Here is a 17,904-nt window from a genome sequence, read left to right on the forward strand (position 1 = left end):
TCTGCAAAACCCACGAACACAAGCCTGGAGATCTCGATTTGTGACTGTTTTTGTGTCTCGCAGCCAACAGGATGCTCAGGAGTTCTTGCGTTTCCTCTTGGACGGCCTGCACAATGAGGTCAACAGGGTCACTGTCAGGCCGAGAGGCACTGTAGAAGACTTCGACCACCTCCCGTGAGTAATTAGACAGCACAATTAGACACACAGTAGTCTAGCAGTGAAGAACACTGGGTGCATTGTAGAATCTTTGTAAAGATAATAAACTTTATGTTATGTAAACAAGAACCAGAAGAAGATAACATGCATCTCTAAGGCTTCATCTTTAGTCTTTAATTTAAGGATGCGTGCAATAGTTTCCCGTCCCATGTTGAGTTGTTGCCTCTCTGGGGCCCAGACGAGCTTAATGCTCCAGTTCTTCTTTGGTATAATTATCAGTTATCTAACCACGGCGTGTTTAAGGGGTCACAGTTAATCTCTGCACATTTCAGTGTCACCCTCATAACAGGTGCATCTTGCCTAAATATTAAAAAAAAAAAAATAGAGCAAACACACATCTGTTTTCAACTTTAAAAGGTGGACATGTTTTTAAAGTCTCGTTTTAATCCCCCGGCACCGTATTATGTCACCTAGATGTTCAGAATAAAATAGGCCAGGTCTATTATTTGTTACATTTTCACCCTGTTTACTGTACCACAACTGTTATTTTCAACCTCTTTATCAAAGCTACTGCATAGCTACTTCATAACAAGAGGCAACTCTTACATTTCAAAGTTATACTGTTTTTTTTTTAATGATTTTATGATGGAAGGGTTAATAAATAAAGCCTCTAATTTCTCGCCTGTAATCCATGTTCAGAGACGAGGAGAAAGGGAAGAAGATGTGGAGTAAATACCTGGAGAGAGAAGACAGTAAGATAGTCGGTGAGTAGAAGATGCCAAAATGTGCTCTTAGGTGTTGAAAAGTTTTTGAATACAACAAAAATAGATTACAAACCTTTCGTTAACATTGTTCACGTTTGTTTGACGTCATCTGCTCTTCCAGACCTGTTTGTGGGGCAGCTGAAGAGTTCTCTCACCTGCAGCCACTGTGGTTTCTGCTCCACTGTCTTCGACCCGTTCTGGGATCTCTCCCTACCTATCGCCAAGGTTAGAGAACACACCCACACACATCCAGACAAAAGCTCAGTACAATCAGCGGTGCAGAGGTGACTTTGTTTACGCTGGTCTTTTACAGTCTCTTGATGAGCGGAGTTGGAATCTCTGCCGCTACCTTCCTCTGTCCTCAGCTCCTAATCTGAGCTCTTTGTTCTCTTTCCTGTCTCTATTTGTGCTTTGCTATTTGTGTATGTGTGTTGTGTGGTTGCTTGGGTGTGTGCTAATGTGAATGCATCTATGTTTGTGCTCAGAAGGGCTATGGTGAGGTGAGTCTGATGGACTGCATGAGGCTCTTCACCAAAGAAGACGTACTTGACGGGGATGAGAAGCCGGTAGGTGTCCACCACAAGGTCTGACTGTAGAGTAGGAAAGTCATGGAGTCAGTTACTCTCCTGTTGTTTGGTAAAATCATCTTGACATCAAGTAATAGCAAACACGATTAGTATGTTGTACATACAGTATTATTTTCTTTAGAAATTCAGTTTAATATTGTTGAGCAGTTTTCAGATGATTTGTTTTTCCAGTTGTGACACGGCCATAGCCGTGCTCAGTGCTATTTATAAATATATTATTATTATCATTTTGCATTCACTATTAAGCTATTCAAGTAATACACAGGGTTCAAATATTCATTTTGTTATTTACAACATGTGAAACAGTGGGGTGGTGGTAACATCTTCTGCCTCCATTTATCCTTTACTAAAATATGGTGGATTCATGTTCATATGTGTTTAAAGACATTTAAGTTTGTGGGGGAAAATTAAAAAATATATACAAAAAATGTCTAATGAGTCAAAGGTTTAGCAACACTCCTGCAGTAACTCTGCAGACCCCCCACAGACCCTCTGTTGAAAACTTACGCCCTAGCTTGTATGTTTTAAAACTAGTTAAATTATGGAGGAGCTCGCTGCTCTGCTTAAAAACCATGAAGCAAATTGTAACAGAAAGGTTGTAATACAATCTTTACACACATTATCTTAAGTGCAGATTCTGCTCTCGGCCTCTGCAGTGTGTCCCGACAACTGTTCTCTCTGCTGTCTGGTCCAATTTAACTGCACTGTTATAGAAAATCACTCATTATTTAGTTGTATTTACAAATCCACACATATAGAAATCAAGTGTTTCTGTGTTCTCGTCTGTTGTCATTTATAGTATCTTGAACTCATAAACATACTGCAATAATTTACAGCTGAATGTAATGAAGTACAGAAATTATTTCATTACATGGACGGACACACTGGAAAACCAAATGGTTAGTTTATTAGGATTATTCAGCTGCTTTTACCTATGGCTGACACAATCTGTCTTGGGAGCTAGCTAAGACTTGGCCTAGATTGTCTGACTCAAGAATGTGCGATAAAGGAGCTACAGCTCACAGATTACAACAGGTACAAGTCAGGTATCAAGTTGGAACTCAATTTTGAGCAAATACAGTTGCGCAGTACGGTTATATGCAATAATTTCCGTAGATGTAGGTCACCTTGCTGCGATTAAAGAAGCTGCTTGCAAACAGTCAGTGAGCTAACTCTGTATTTCTTCTCCACAGACGTGCTACAGGTGTAAAGCCAGGAGGAGATGCACCAAGAAGTTCACAATACAGAAGTTCCCCAAGATCCTAGTGCTGCGTATCCTTTCCTCAGGACATCAGGCTCTGATACTGACGTACCGAGTTAGACATGTGCAGTGGTGGGGTAGTTGAATTACAGCATTTGCATTATTTTACACCGTATGGTAAAAGTTCTATTTCATGCAGGTTATTCGCAATTCTCTGACAGACCTTCAGGAACCTGTCATGTATTAGAAACTAGAGTATAATCAGTTATAATGAGCTCCGCCAACTACAAATGTTCAGACATTTGTGAGAACTGGCCAACTGTAATTATTTGCCAAATCTGTGAAGTGTTTCGAGTCCTCAGTGGTTAAAGACTGTGAGTGAAGACATTTTGAGAAATAATTGGGCACAGCTGTCTCATATAGAGCGATGCTTAAGAGTATTTTCAACATTTCTGCATAAAAATGACTCAAAACATCAGCAGATTTTCACACAGGTCCTGACACTAGACTAAGAGAACCCAAATCAAACTAATGAAACCGAAATATGTTCTGGTATTTAATTAGCCAGGAAAATTAGTCAGTATGATGTATTTGTGTGATGTGAGTGGACCTTGAGGATTACAATTTCAAGACTAAATTAGAGTCCATCTGTTCAGAAGTGTTTCCAATCAGTGTACGGAGGCTCAGGTGTTGTTCTGTGCCCCGTTTTGTGACAAAAAAAAAAAATTCACAACACATGTTGAAAGTGTATGATGGCACAGACGAAGAAGAAGATTTCTGCAGACATCAGAAAAGGAGTTGTTGCTGCTCATCATCCTGGAAAAGATTACAAAACCATCTCGTAAGAGTTTGGAATCCACCAATCCACAGTCAGACAGATTGTGTTCAAAGGAGATTTAAGACGACTGCTTCCCTCCAGGGCAGTGGTCAAGATTTCTCCTAAATAAAGACTCATAAAAGTCTGAGAGCACTGGGGCTAATGTGACAAAGCCATTGCTCTTCAAAAAGAAAATGTATTTCTTTCTGCAGTTAAACTATCAGCAGACATGCCAGAAGACTATTAGGAAAATGTTTTGTGGGCCGTTGAGACCAAAGTCGAATTACTTGGTTTAAATAAGAGGCGTCATCGTGCGTGGAGACTAAACAACACTGCATTCCAGCATCAGACCCTCATCTGGTCCATAAATCATGGAGGTGCTACTGTCCTTGTTTGGGCCTGTTTTGCTGCAGCTGGGCCAGGATGGCTCACCATCACTGATGGACCACTGAAGTCTGAATTATACCAGTGAACGTCAAAAAGAAAATGTTATCAGAGACGTTAAGCTGGTGTTATTGGTGCACAAGGGAGTCACAGAAAGAAAGACAGATAGACAGATAGACAGAAACTGTATAAAGAGCAATTGTTCCTTGACTCACGTTCCTCCCCAGACCTAAAGCGCTTCTCTGAGGCACGAAGAACCAGCAAGCTGTCCACCTTTGTTAACTTCCCCATGAAGGACCTTGACCTGCGGGAGTTTGCCTCTGAAAACAGCAGTAAGCACTGATCCTAAGACACAGGCTAACTTTGTAATGAAGGAAAGTCTAACATGTTTGATGAATTGGGATTTTTCAAACGGTTTGGCTCCTGAAAACATTTATTTTTTCTCAATTCAAATTCTTGACCAGTGATTTAGTTTTTTTTTCTGCAGTCCAGTGAATGAATCCATCTCCCAAAATATTATACTGTAGCATGACCCTTATGTTTTGTTTCTGTGTCGTTGCAGTAAATGCAGTGTACAACCTGTATGCAGTGTCCAACCACTCAGGCACCACCATGGGTGGTCACTACACAGCCTACTGTCGCAATCCCAACTCGGGAGAATGGTACACATTTAATGACTCCAGGTAGGTTTGAACAGTGTAGTGGACATCATGACAAAAATTGGAGCACATATTGCATATGTACACAAACCCATATGTACCCATTAAACCACTGCAGTTCAGTACAGTTACAATATCTCATAGACCCTTCATTTTTACAGCCCTTTATTACGTTCATATTAGTCACATATAGGAGATACAGTCCTGTCATCAGTCACCTGTCCACATCAGTAGTTGCAGCTCTTTCCACATGCATAGATAAGAAAAAAAGAGTCACTCTCCTAGGCTTTTACTTCTAAGTCATTCATAACGCACCACGCTGCCTCTGGTTCTCACACTGAGCGTCACCGGCCTCGTGCTTTTCCTCAATCACTCTCTATTGTTGAATGCCGCTGCAGCAGGAATACAGGCCATTACCATACGGAGCGCAGCTCCTTCCACATGACTGCACACATGTCGCGCGTTGTTCTGTGTTATTTGCCATGAATGCGTATTCACTGGAGAGATTCATTGAGTTCTAATAATAGCAATCAGTCGTCAGTGTGGAGTTTCAATGTGCCTCACATTAAAATATGAACGTATATAATGCTTTTTTTTTTGCGTGACACATCAACCCATTCATTAGAAGCACACAGCCATATAAACTTATGTAGGAATGCAAATATTCATAATTTTATGATTAATTCATGTCTCACGTAGTCTGAGACGCTGTTGAGACATTGGAATTGATCGTGATAATTAAAATTGTCTGAATGTATTTAGATTGTATTCTGCCTGATGTATCTAATCTTCATAACCAGAAACACAACATGAGTATCTCTAGTGTCTGTCATCCATAAATTCCTCTCAATACGTACTATCTGTCCAGCATGTCGTACGTGACTCTGTCAAAAGTAGCAAAACGACTGGTGCAGATGCTGCAGATGTATTAGTGAAGATATCATGAAGTTCAGCTGGTGAAAATTAAACCGTACCAACCTGTTTATGGGTCCAAAGCTCAGACATCCAGAATTTTAAAGGAACGGTGACACACTGGACATGAGGGTTAAAGTCTAACTCGCCCCTTTCACTTTCTTTTTCAGAGTAACGCCAATGTCCTCCAGCCAAGTGCGCAGCAGTGACGCCTACGTCTTGTTCTACGAGCTGGCTTCCTCCTCACGGATGTGAAGCCTCCTGGAGGACAGACGGCCACAGCACCTCTCTGACTGACGGACAGGCAGAGGACGGACGGACGGATGGAAAATGAGGCTGCTGTTGGCCTATTTTGGACTTCTGTTTGGACATTATCACACTGAAAACACACACACACACACACACGTGAAGACACACACACACACACACACCCCAGCTGAAGAAGAGGAACACTCTGGAAACCATGGGAACCTGATCAACCAGCCCTGCTTTCTCTCTCTATCTGTGCTCCCGTGTCTTTCTCATTCTGGGTGGTGGTGTGTGTTTAGTGTGTTTGTGTGCTCTGTGTGTGTCTGTCTGTATGTGTGTGTGTGTGTGTGTGTGTGTGTGTGTGTGAGTGCGTGAGGCTGACACAGGGCAATAAATCCGATCTGACCGACCAACCAGGTGAATCCGTCTCCATCTCAGAAGTCCCTCTCTATGCACTGCAAACCGAACTCTCACCCTGACTGCGCCTTCGCTTTTTCTCGTTTGCCTCAAAACCATTAAAACTGACTTGTTGCAATTCTATTTTTTTTTTTTTTTTTTTTTTTCTTCTGCTTTGAAGTCATGTTGAGATTTCTTTTTGTTTTTCTTCTCGGGACAGGGGGTTATTAGCGAAGCACCGTGAGCATTGTCACCACTTCGACTTGACTGTGGACAAACTGTGCTTAGAGTGCGACTGTAACAGGATTGGTCACGGTTACGAGGAGCTTGCAGCCACCGGCCCGCTTGGTTTTCAAGGCTTCCCCTTCCACTGCACTACACACTCCTACCTACGTCTCTGCTAGCATCCTCCTCACTCTCTCTCTAACTCTCTCTAAAAGTGGTTGGGAGGGCCGGTGGCACTGTGAGCGTTACATGTTTCAGAGGACGACCCTCTAACTTGTGTTTTATTTAATTTGTTTCTCCCACGTGTGGCTGCTACTGATGTTTTAAAAGTGCTGTGAATGGATGAATGGACAGTCCAGTGCGGATCTGCTAAGGATTAATAATATAGACAAAAATAACAGTAACAATCCTCATCGTCAGGATGGGGTCTTTTCTTCCTCTCTTGTTTCATGCCATTGAACAACACAGAAAGAATGTTTTAAAGAAGAAAAAAAAAACATTATATCTGTCTATTTTTATATCCTGATGCAATATAGAGAATGTACTATTCAATGGTGCTGAAAATGACCCATAACTGTTTTCAGTTGGTTTATTTACCAGGTTTCAAGAGAGAAAAAAAAGTTATTATTTATGCTTACAGGTGATAATGTGATGAGTCACACTTTTTAACAGTGGCAGTCAAACACATGAGTATATAAATATATATATATATAAATATATATATATGAATAAAAGTCAACAAACAATGGTTTTACTTTGCATCTTTGTCTTTTTTTGTTGTCGTCTTTATGAAGGAGAGTTTGCTCTGTGGTGTAAGATTCTCTGACTAACAGGTGTGGTGGGTGTAACTAGAGCGGTGACTAGTGGACAGGTAGGGAATACTTTGTCAGTAGACTTGTCTAATTAGAGCTTTAGAAACACCACATACAGTAAATACTCCATTATAAGAAAATGTCCTGCAGTCACATTATTGCAAGTTGCATATTATATATTATATTTTATCACCTACTGATAAATGTAACATCTCACACCGCTGTAAATAATCTTATTTATATGCCATTGAGTAATTCTGCCGTTCCCCAAATCTACAAAGATGTTCTTAAGTACGTATAGATTTATAAGGACATTTTCTCACAATGTATTTGCATCTTAACGGGAAACTTGCACAGAACACAGGTAAAAATATGAAGGGTGTTTTTTTAAATTACAAACGATATAATTTCAGACTAAAATGATAATTATAGGAAATATTGTCAGTGCTTTTCAAAGCCAGTGACTGCACAGTAACTACTAGTAGGAAGTCCAATTCTATTTGTGAGTACCATCCACCTGCCAAGTGTTTTGTTATGAAGCTCTCAGTAAAATCAGTTATAATTCATCTCAGCCAGCTCTGTCACCAGATTAATGGTGCAGACACACACACAGTTACAAAGTGTGGTCTCTTGTGTGGCCTACTTCCTGCCGCTCTATTATCCGTGCCTGGCCTATTTCTCCGGTCGGACCATTACGGCCTCATAGTGTGATCTTAGGCCATAAAATGGTCCATGAAAAGCTGTGTGCGGGCTGACAAGCAGGGGGAGTCCCTCATTTAACATGCCCCAGGACTTATCCGGTCAGATAAAAATATTACATGTGGGACCCGGATCAATCATCCATGCAGTGAAACGTGAACTCACCATGAATTAAAGCGATGTTCAGGGACGACCGTCTATCCTGATGTATTGGTGCCACTGCATGAGGTAGCACATGATGTGTAGATATGAAAGGGAAGTGGAGGACTATGAACTTCATCTTAGCAGGGATGAAACTGCTAAGGTAATTGATAAGACTTAGTGTCAATGCAACACATCAGGAAACAGCACACACTTATGATATGTCAGTTATGCAGCACCACCAGTAATTCTTCTGTATTTTGAACCTTTGTAAAAAATCTTCTCAGAAATCTTCCAGGACTACACTACAAATATAGGGCTAGTTCGAGGGGAAATATGAAAGAAATACCCAATAAATAAATACTAAATGAAAAGGATTTTGATATTCAATGAATTGGTGGCAGATTTGAGCGACTTTCGCCTACTCGGTGACTGCATCCAACACTGCTGCTCTGGAGGGGTGTTCCTGGTCTGCAGTGGTCAGTCTCTATCAAAAGTGGTGGTAAACCGGTGACATGGTCATGAAGGACTAAGGCTCAGTGATGGAGGTGGGGAGCATTGGCTCGTCTGTGTGGTGTGATCCAAGAGACAAGCTACTGTAAAGGAAATGGCTGAAAAAGTTAGTTCTGATAGAAAGACACCAGAACACTACATCTAGGTTTGTTTCATCTGACCGTGCACAGCTGAAGGTCAGTCATGTTGAGTCCTGTCCACTACTGAAGGCACATTCATTGGCCACATGAGCATGAGAACTGGAGCAAAGGAAGTAGGCTTGGACGTTGGGTCCTTATGGATGCTGGGCACTGCATGAAAAGGCCTGTATTCAGGCCTGGATACAGCCCACACACTTCTCAGATATTCGGGCGTTAACAGGAGTATTCAGGCATATCCCTGCTGTAAAGCCCAAGAATGCCTGAGTATGTAACAATTTCGGGGATGCTGACAGCGGTGCCAGAGGGGCCAAATATTACACCTTGGGGTCCATGGGGGTCAGGGAGGGACTTATTTTGTATGCACTTATTAAACTTATTGTAATTTAATTTGTATGTCATATATGATTTCATGTACTTATATTAACATGATATGCATTACATAATTTTCATTATCATGTCCCATATCACAATTAAGAATGACACTATCACAGCAAAAATATATATGTTTTTGTGCTTACAAGTCACAACAGTGCATTATTTAAAAAAGTATATAAAACATACATTAATAAAAACAGATTAAATGCAGTTTTATATGTTCTAGAGAAAAAGAGGGACCTACAGGATATGGTAAAAGGTAAATGGTCTTGCTTTTATATAACGTTTTTCTAAGGATGTGCTTTACACCACACACCACTTTTTACACCACAGGCTTCAACCACTGCACGGAGACCTGTTCACAATGTCAATGTGGACATTGTGGAGGATTATAAGTATCTGGGGGTTCACATTGATAACAGACTGGACTGGCGAAAGAACACAGATGCCCTGTACAGGAAGGGCCAGAGTCGCCTCTATTTTCTGAGGCAGTTGAGGTCCTTTAACATCTGCAGGACTATGCTCAGGATGTTCTATGAGTCTGTGGTGGCCAGTCGCAAGGCCAGTGACGTTGTGGGAGTGAAGCTGGATCCTCTGACAGTGGTGTCAGACAGGAGAACGCTTCACAAGGTGAAAGCCATCCTGGACAATGAGTTGAACCCAGTCCATGACGTGCTGCCCAGACACAGGAGTTCTTTCAGCACCAGACTGATCACACCACGATGCACCACAGAGCGTCACAGGAAATCCTTCCTGCCGGTGGCCATTAGCCTGTATAACTCCTCACTCTGAGGGTGTAGAACCCATATTATTTATTTTATGTGCAATAATTCATTAATGTGCAATAATTCATGTTCACCTCATCTCTGAGGAACACTGGTTTCACTTCAATTATACGTGTACATATTGTGATATATATATATATTTCCTATATTTTTTTTTACATTCTCCTACTTATTAGTTGTCAGTATTATTGTCTCTTACTTATTCTAACTGCTCTTTGTTCTGAATACTGTTACACTTTTGGTTGGAGCTGCTGTAACAAAAAGTAATTATCCCCTGGGATTGATAAAGTAATTCTGATTCTGAATTCTGATTCTGATTTACAGTCAGAGACGCAACCCATTCGCTCACACAAGCACACACACATTCACACACCAGTGCCAGTTGCACTGGGAGCAACTTGCTCAAGAACACTTCGACATATCACACATTCCGGGGATCGAACCGGTTTGTGGAAAAAAACGCTTTACCTACCCTGCTGAGTGAGGGTTGTTTTTAAATGTGCTTTATAAATAAATCGATTGATTGATTAATTAAAAAACTATTCAAACACAATCAACAAACCACATGGAGCTAAAGCTGAGTTATGTTTCCTCATTCTAACTTTATTTTCCTCTGTTGTGGGTTGGGACACACTTTATTGACCCTAGCCGCTTCTCTGGAAATTCTCTGCTGTGAACTTTGTATCTAATGCTGCCTGCTGGCACAGCCCTGGTGAACGTACATCAACACAACACCAGCAACAGAAGGAACAAAACACAGACGAAGCAACGGCAACGAGGAGCTTGCTGAAAGATTTAACCCTCATACTGGCTGCTAATTAAAATGGCCACTTCATATGGTGAGTTATTTGAAACAAATGACAAATACTGTGGACGGTTGTGTTTGAGTGTGACAGATAATGAATGATTGTCACGTCCAGGCCCGTTGTTGTCTGAAGTGGTTGTGCTGCTAGTTGGTGAGAAAAAAAGTGGGAAGAGCTCAGTGGGAAACATCATCCTCGGCAGAAGGGCATTTAACCAAAACACTTCTCGAAGCAGCAAGAAGAGCAGCAAAAACCTGGGAATACAGGCAAATATGAATTACATTTCTAAGATTACAGAAGATTTATTCGCTTGAACTAAAGTTCGTCTTTGGTCACTGCGGCTGAATTCTATCCAACAGGTGGCCGTGGTGGACACCCCAGGGTGGTCGTCCAACTTCCCCACACCAGACGTGTCCAAGGAGTTCCTCAGAGGGCTGACTCTCTGCCACCAGGTGCCTCCTGTCATCCTACTGGTGCTGCCCATCCCTAACCCCTTCGGAGAGGAGGAGTGGAGGGCTATGGAGGCCCAGCTACAGCTGTTTCAAACCCCCATCTGGCATCAAGCCATGGTCCTGTTCACCCGCGGAGACCACTTAGGTAAAGATCAGATGATAAAATATCACTGATCCTTGTCAGGAAATTAAGGTGTTACAGCAGCAAGGAACAGTGAAAAATACAAAAAAATAAAAAATATATACAATAGACAAGACAAACTATATAAAAGTAAATATGTTAAGATACAAAACATATTTACATATTCCATCAGGTTTAAGTAGCTAACCAAAAAGTTGACAAACAAACAAGTGCTAAGTAAAGAGTGAAGTGGTACAGAGACTGAATGTACTGGGTAATTACATGTAATACAGCGGTGAATCCACCGCTGTATTACTTCACCATTTAATAAATATATTTCTCTAGTTTTTATCTGGCTAGCTAATTTGCTATTAATGGCTACAGAAATCTCTTTGATAAACATTCCATTACCAAGACATTCAAACAAATCTTTGCTAATTGCTCTTGGCGGCCCCCTAGTGGCCGCCAAGCCACTAGGACTCTGACAGGCTCAAGCCACAAAGAAGTCACCACAGAACGTGACAGCCTGCAGCTTACTGCTTTGGTTCACATACTGACTCATCAGTAGTGGTTCCTCCTGCTTTTTATTTTCAGCAAAAATGATTCGATGGACCCAAAGTATATCACACGCCTTGCCTCAAACCACAGTCAGGCTCTGCTAACAACTAGATGACAACTGTGGCGGAGCAATTAGCAGCTAAAGAGTTTTTGTTAGGTGTGGTTGGATAAGCTCAAATAAGGATGTCTGTGAAGGTTCTCAGCCATCCAGGTCATGGTGAGGCATTGAATAAGGGCAACTGGACAAAATAAGGATAAATGCTCACATGTTATTCATCCTTATACACAAAAAACTGTGAACTGACACATTCCTTACATCAACCTAGGACAATTATACAAAGTCAGCATCGGCCTGTTAATTTGTGATTGGTAGTGTGTTCACATGCTGTAAATGTTTTGCGTAAATATATGTTGAAAAAACACATCATTCTCTCATGATAGTGAGTGGGCATAACCTCTGTGGTTAGCGATGATGCTTGCTCAGATCGTTCACCAAAAAACACAAATGTATGTCATTCTGTGATTACGTTTTAATCAGATCTAGTGGTCCTGCCTGTACATCCTTCCAACTGTCCTGCAAGTTATTTTTTAATGACTTGACAGAATGAACTTCACCAGATCAAAAACATATTTTAATTTCTCAGTGCACAACAAGCCAAATACCCTCCAGGCCCAGCTGTAATTTATGTTTAGGCCTTAAGGTCATGGTCTATCGAAAGCTGTAACAGGAGCAATTGAAGCTGTTTCATCCAAGCAGGTTCTTCATCTAAAAGACTGGTAGGGAGTTGGAGGGGGTTAAATAGGAACATCTGTCGGTGTTGCTCATGAGAAACGCACATGACTAGGGTTTGTTACTGACCAAATACTTACCTGTATGTGTAGAAACGTGACCTCTTTCTCCAGTCAGTAGTACTCTGACAACACATTAATTGCCAGATGATCTCAATGTGTGAATGGAGGTGAAACTTCCTGGGAACTGATGTTAAGACTCTCTTGTAAATTTTCCGCCTCCTCTGTTCAGATTAGTATTTTCCAGTTTGACATATGGTAGATGGCTTCCTTTACTCCTCTTTCAAACCATCTGTCTTCTCTACTAAGTTAGACGTATACAAGAATACAGCATTTTATGAAAATTCTCCCGAGTCCAAGCCCCATCTGGATATCCACGTCTTCTGAGTGTTTGTTTGACGTAAACAACGTATCTGTTGCTAAAACTGTTCATCCTCTGCTGTTCAACTCATTCAGTTAAGTTTGCTTGTGCTGTAGGAGGCCTGAACATCCAGGAGTATATAAGGCGACAGGGTCTGATTGTCCAATGGCTGCTGGAGCGATGCAGGAACAGGTACTATGTCGTCAACAACCAGCCCGGTGCTCAGGAAACAGAGCTCCTTTTGAAGATCCTGATGATCATGGGGATTACAAAGCATCCCAATTCACTCCAGTGCAGTTCACACACCCAGCTCAGACGAGATGTGAGCGCGAGAATTCAGGGGGGCAGGCCGATACAGCAAGAGAAGATAGAAATGACAGAGATGCATGACGGGAGACCAGGACCAAGAAAGCAGATGAGCTCAAGACGTCAGTACGCGCCCGCAGGTAGGTCTTGGTTTCACTTGTGCTAACAATCAGCAAATCAATAACAAAGATAAAATAAGTATAAGCCGTGTAAAATGTTACAAAATATGTGTAATGGCAGGTTTCGTTGTGAGCTCAGCTGGTTTGAAAAGGCCTCTTAGCCTCGTCCTCCTGGGAAGGAGAAAGTCAGGGAAGAGCTCAGCTGGCAACATGATCCTGGACAGAGAAGAGTTTGCGACTGACCTTAAGACCACTAGGTGCTCTGCAGGACACGGGCAGGTATCACGGTGGTCTGTGACGGTGGTGGACACCCCGGGTTGGAGCATGTACAGTCTGGCCGACCCCAAGCAGGTCAAGGAGGAGATGAGTCTGAGCCCTTCTCTCTGCCCTGCAAAAAGCAAAGTGACGTTCCTGCTGGTTCTACCCGTGGACTCATTCGGGGAGAAGGACAGGAAAGCTGTGGAGAAGTACCTCAGCCTTTTAGGGGAGGAGGTCTGGAGAAGCACTGTGGTGCTGTTTACCTATGGAGATGTTTTGAGAGGACAGACAGTTGAGGAGCACATCTTGGAAAAGGGAGAGCCCCTGCAGTGGGTGCTCAACAGATGCAACAACCAATATCATGTGTTTGATTCATATAAAGAAGACAGGACTCAAGTGAATGAGCTGCTGGAGTTGGTGGAGCAATTGTAAGTTTTACATGAATCAACTTGACCATGACTGCTCTGAATCAGCCATGAAGCAGAGAATGTTGCCCTAACCCTTCTTCTTCTTCTTCTTAGCCATAATTAGCGTTTCAGTCCAGAGTTGTGCCACTAGGGGGCAGTAAAAACGCGTGACCTGGTGATCCTGTGTTCTTGTTATAAAATCTGTACACTGAAGTCTTATATAGTATTTGTATAGAAAATTATTCCTAAATTCTCTTATATGGCAGTCCATATTTTCAAGAGATTTTTGTCTTACACTGAACCGATCTATCCTCACATCTCTGCATGTTTAAATTAAGACCATTCGCTTCTTTCTTAAATATTTTGGTTTGTGGATACCATTTTACAACTGTTGTCATTATTCCATATTATTGTTCAATATTATTGCTTCAAACTAAATTATAAATATAAAGTATTTATAGAACCTGCAGTATAATTGTACGTACTTAATACAAATTATTATGTAACAAATAAAAAGTATTTTTACATAGGGAGATGTTAAGTGAGTTCATTTGCCTCCTTTGCAGTGAATGGGATTACACACAGTTTTGCGTGTGTATAATGACAATAAAGATTCAGGTTTAATGGTTTTATTGTATGAATACAGGTAAACAATGGATGACACGTTACGCAAAGTATAAAAGCTATTAAAGATTAAACTCGGGTTATGAAACAAAAACAGGGTTGGGTCATGTATTATTCATTTGTTTGTTTAAAGATCTTTATTGCCATTATGAGAACATAACCAGATTTTGCAGACTTCCGTCTTACACATAAATACACATATATTTAAATAACACTCATGAATAATAATAATAAAAAAAAAAATAGAACATTGTAATAATGTGCATAAAGTGCAGCTTTAAAGTGCAAGTTACAGTCTATGAAACATGTGCGTACACTTAATGCTGCTCAGTAATTCTATACATGACCATAAAGGCGCTCTAAGCCCAATGTGGACTTTATTTAGAAAGGCCTGTGTTGACTGCTTCCATGAAATAATGAAAGGTCCTTTCAGGTCAAGGATTTCTATTGGTTCTCTTGGAGCCAATCACAACCTTCTAACGAAAACTTATCAGGGAAGTTCAACGCGTACGTCCGAGTACGGCAGGTCATGCTAACGAGTTATTAATACCCACGTCGTTCTTTGTCGCCGGGTGTGTTTGTAATGCGGCGGTATTGATTTTATGCATGTTTTACTCGGTGCTGGAGGCGGTGTAGAAGCTACAGGAGGAGGAACAGCTCCGCGGACACGATGCTTACCGGACTGGTTTGTGGGGCCGTGGTGTTTCCTGGGCTCTTCTGCAGCTTCAGGAAAATGCTGAGAATGGCCTTCAAGCAGTGGACTGAGGCCGACGTGGTTTCTGTCAGTGAGAGGTCAGCTCCTCGCCCACTGCACCGAGCCCCATTCACGCACGAGGCAGTTTAACGCGTTCTTGTTTGTCTTCCTGTTTGAACGCGCTCTCGAGACGTGAATATGACGTTTTATTCATTTATGGAACTGCCTGGAAATTTCGGCACCATTGCAATGAGCTAATATTTATTTTAAATCTTCTATAAGTCAAAATATGGAGCTATATCTTATATATTTATTTATATGCATGGTTTATACTAAATCTGTTCGTCATTCGTGTATACTGTGTGGGCCGAAAACATCAAATTACTCGCAATAGATAGATAGAATAATAGTAAAATTAGTGTTTCCCTTTTGTTAATTGTCTGGATAAGCAAGGCGAGCACATATGAACACATATTTCAACGGAGCTTGGTGGAATTACGCACTACTCACTGGTCTTATTGTCCACTTTCCTGACTTCCTTGTTTGTCCAGGCTCGTCTCCAGCATCCATGCATCTTTGGCTACTGCGACCGGAGTCACAGTGGTGACATCCTGCGAGAATGTCATGACAGACCGGTGGGATTTTATTCTTTTATCATTGTCTAGCATCAGTTTTTGCTGTGAACTTACAATAACACCATAAAGATAAGTGAATGACCTAACACCGTGTGTTTCTGGAGCTTTTGTGGCACAGCCAGAGACAATATAGGTCAGTGTGTCGGCTTGTTAATCACTGAGTATGCCTCGTGTGCCCGTACACAGTCACTGGCTGGTCGACAGGTTCATCTGCTTTGGAGCTTCCTACATGGCCTACGACCTCTTTGCCATGTACCTGAGCCACTACCACAATCAGAGGGTCAAAGGTTGTTCCACGGCCCTCGGCGGCCACTCTCTTCACACTATGAGGGCGTTCCTCGTCAAGGACTGGCTGCTGGTGCTCCATCATACGGCCCTGCTTCTCGTTTTCATGCCCGTCATTCTGGTGAGACCAAAGACGAGTCGCTGCCACCATCACAGTGCGTTGACACAGGTGGTAAAGTCGGACTGCTACTAATGAGCTGACTGATTTGCCTGATTTCCAGTTCTTAAGAAGAGGACTGGGGGATTTCTTCGTTGGCTGCATGCTCAACACGGAGTTCAGCACTCCTTTTGTATCCATAGGAAAGATTCTCATCCAGGTAATTCACAAAAACTATTTCATCGGTTTAGATCACCAAAACTACTGTTTGTCTTGCACCACATTTCATTAATATAAGTGGAATAAGTCAATTTAGAGAACTGAAGAGCTATTATTACATCAAAACAGACACACTACATACGTACTCCATACTAAAACATCCATGTGTCAGGTTTGAGCCAGAATACAACATAAACTGTAGTAATTAAAAAGCTGGGACCTGATGTAGAAAGTGGTGTAATCTGTCATCAGAGGATGACTGAAGTTTGTACAGAACTACTGTTTGAAGGTCAGAGGAAATAATAGAGATTAGTCCAGCTTTGCGTGGCTTTGTGTCTGGGACAAAAATTCACACAGATTTTTAATCAGTGACCTAAATGTAGTTTCCTTTGGTAAATACAGCAAAACAAAGAGATTCTGTTGAACTAATGATGTTTTACGCAAACTCTATGACCACTGTAATACTCCCCAGCTTATTCAGAACACACATTTAGCCAGATTGTTCCAGTTGCATCTTGTTTATATTCTGTCTCCTGTGTTTCTACCCATCACTCGCCCCCAATGTCCAGCTGGGCCTTGAAAACTCCAGGCTGCACAGCATCAACGGCATCATTGTGCTCCTGAGCTTCTTCGTCTGCCGGATCCTGGTCTTCCCCTTCATGTACTGGAAGTACGGCCAGCAGTTCGGGATTCCTCTGCACAAAGTGCCCTTTCATCTGCCACTGCACTGCAATGTGGGCAACATGGCCATCATGGCCCCACAGATCTACTGGTTCGTCCTGCTGCTGAAGAAAGCCATCAGACTCTACACGAGACAGAAGTCAAGGAAGGCAAAACTCTAACAAGATGATTTTGATTAGATTTTAAGAATACAGCTTTAATATTTTAACAATATAGGAAAAAGGTCTTTGAGGAAAAAGTGGTATTTTTTATTTTATTTTTTTTAAATTGCGGTCTTTCCAATGTTTCCCCAAATATCAGTCATTCTTTTTTTTTTTTTTTTAAACACTATTGGCTTTCGTAAAATACTTAAAAGCCACAAATGAACACTTTATTACATTTGTCTTTAAGCCATAAATTAGGAAATGACTGTTTGAGTTTTAGTGTGAATATTTTAAAGTGTCAGCTTTAACTATGGTACACGATTTGCTGTGAATGTTCTTGTTACACTGTTTTTGATGAATAAAATTTATAAACCATGTATAATTAGTGATTTCTAATGGTCAGTTCTGCTTCTAAGTTTTCAGATTTTTCTACATTTCCGTATTACACTTACACTATATTTCCATTACCCCTAAAAATACGCAAAACCTAAATATCCCAATAAAAAAACTGGTAATGTAAACACCTACATTTTGAAA

At 41.3% G+C, this 17,904-nt stretch overlaps 3 protein-coding genes across 6 annotated transcripts in view; all 3 read left to right on the forward strand.

The window, feature by feature from the left end:
* usp2a (ubiquitin specific peptidase 2a) overlaps positions 1-7,109 on the forward strand; it is a 41,823-nt gene extending 34,714 nt beyond the window's left edge. For 3 of the 4 annotated variants that reach the window (XM_047593934.1, XM_047593932.1, XM_047593933.1), the window contains exons 7-14: positions 64-174; positions 856-920; positions 1,042-1,145; positions 1,406-1,486; positions 2,701-2,779; positions 4,137-4,241; positions 4,472-4,592; positions 5,651-7,109. In XM_047593934.1, coding sequence (XP_047449890.1) covers positions 64-174; positions 856-920; positions 1,042-1,145; positions 1,406-1,486; positions 2,701-2,779; positions 4,137-4,241; positions 4,472-4,592; positions 5,651-5,735 — 751 coding nt within the window. In that variant the 3' untranslated portion in view covers positions 5,736-7,109. The remainder of the gene's footprint in view (positions 1-63; positions 175-855; positions 921-1,041; positions 1,146-1,405; positions 1,487-2,700; positions 2,780-4,136; positions 4,242-4,471; positions 4,593-5,650) is intronic. The other variant, XM_047593936.1, reaches the window with a different exon arrangement.
* Positions 7,110-10,473: 3,364 nt separating this feature from the next.
* LOC125013699 (GTPase IMAP family member 8-like) lies at positions 10,474-14,452 on the forward strand. Its single transcript, XM_047594573.1, has 5 exons — positions 10,474-10,654; positions 10,736-10,884; positions 10,978-11,215; positions 13,016-13,345; positions 13,446-14,452. The coding sequence occupies exons 1-5, from the start codon at positions 10,639-10,641 to the stop codon at positions 14,012-14,014; spliced, it is 1,302 nt and encodes a 433-aa protein (XP_047450529.1). The 5' UTR covers positions 10,474-10,638; the 3' UTR covers positions 14,015-14,452.
* A 638-nt stretch (positions 14,453-15,090) lies between these two features.
* LOC125013422 (TLC domain-containing protein 3A-like) lies at positions 15,091-17,538 on the forward strand. Its single transcript, XM_047594084.1, has 5 exons — positions 15,091-15,405; positions 15,859-15,942; positions 16,129-16,348; positions 16,449-16,544; positions 17,113-17,538. Exons 1-5 carry the CDS (start codon positions 15,284-15,286, stop codon positions 17,383-17,385), a joined length of 795 nt encoding a protein of 264 aa, XP_047450040.1. The 5' UTR covers positions 15,091-15,283; the 3' UTR covers positions 17,386-17,538.
* The last annotated feature ends 366 nt before the right edge of the window (positions 17,539-17,904 follow it).

Source organism: Mugil cephalus, chromosome 9 (assembly GCF_022458985.1).
Source record: "Mugil cephalus isolate CIBA_MC_2020 chromosome 9, CIBA_Mcephalus_1.1, whole genome shotgun sequence".
NCBI classification, from domain to species: domain Eukaryota; kingdom Metazoa; phylum Chordata; class Actinopteri; order Mugiliformes; family Mugilidae; genus Mugil; species Mugil cephalus.

Coding starts and splice junctions, on each gene's coding strand:
- LOC125013699 (XM_047594573.1), top strand. Junction 11,216..13,015: donor CACCCGCGGAGACCACTTAG/GTAAAGATCAGA, acceptor CTTGTGCTGTAG/GAGGCCTGAACATCCAGGAG. Junction 13,346..13,445: donor ACGTCAGTACGCGCCCGCAG/GTAGGTCTTGGT, acceptor GTGTAATGGCAG/GTTTCGTTGTGAGCTCAGCT.
- LOC125013422 (XM_047594084.1), top strand. CDS start 15,284: ATGCTTACCGGACTGGTTTGTGGGGCCGTGGTGTTTCCTGGGCTCTTC. Junction 15,943..16,128: donor GAGAATGTCATGACAGACCG/GTGGGATTTTAT, acceptor GCCCGTACACAG/TCACTGGCTGGTCGACAGGT. Junction 16,349..16,448: donor TTTTCATGCCCGTCATTCTG/GTGAGACCAAAG, acceptor CCTGATTTCCAG/TTCTTAAGAAGAGGACTGGG.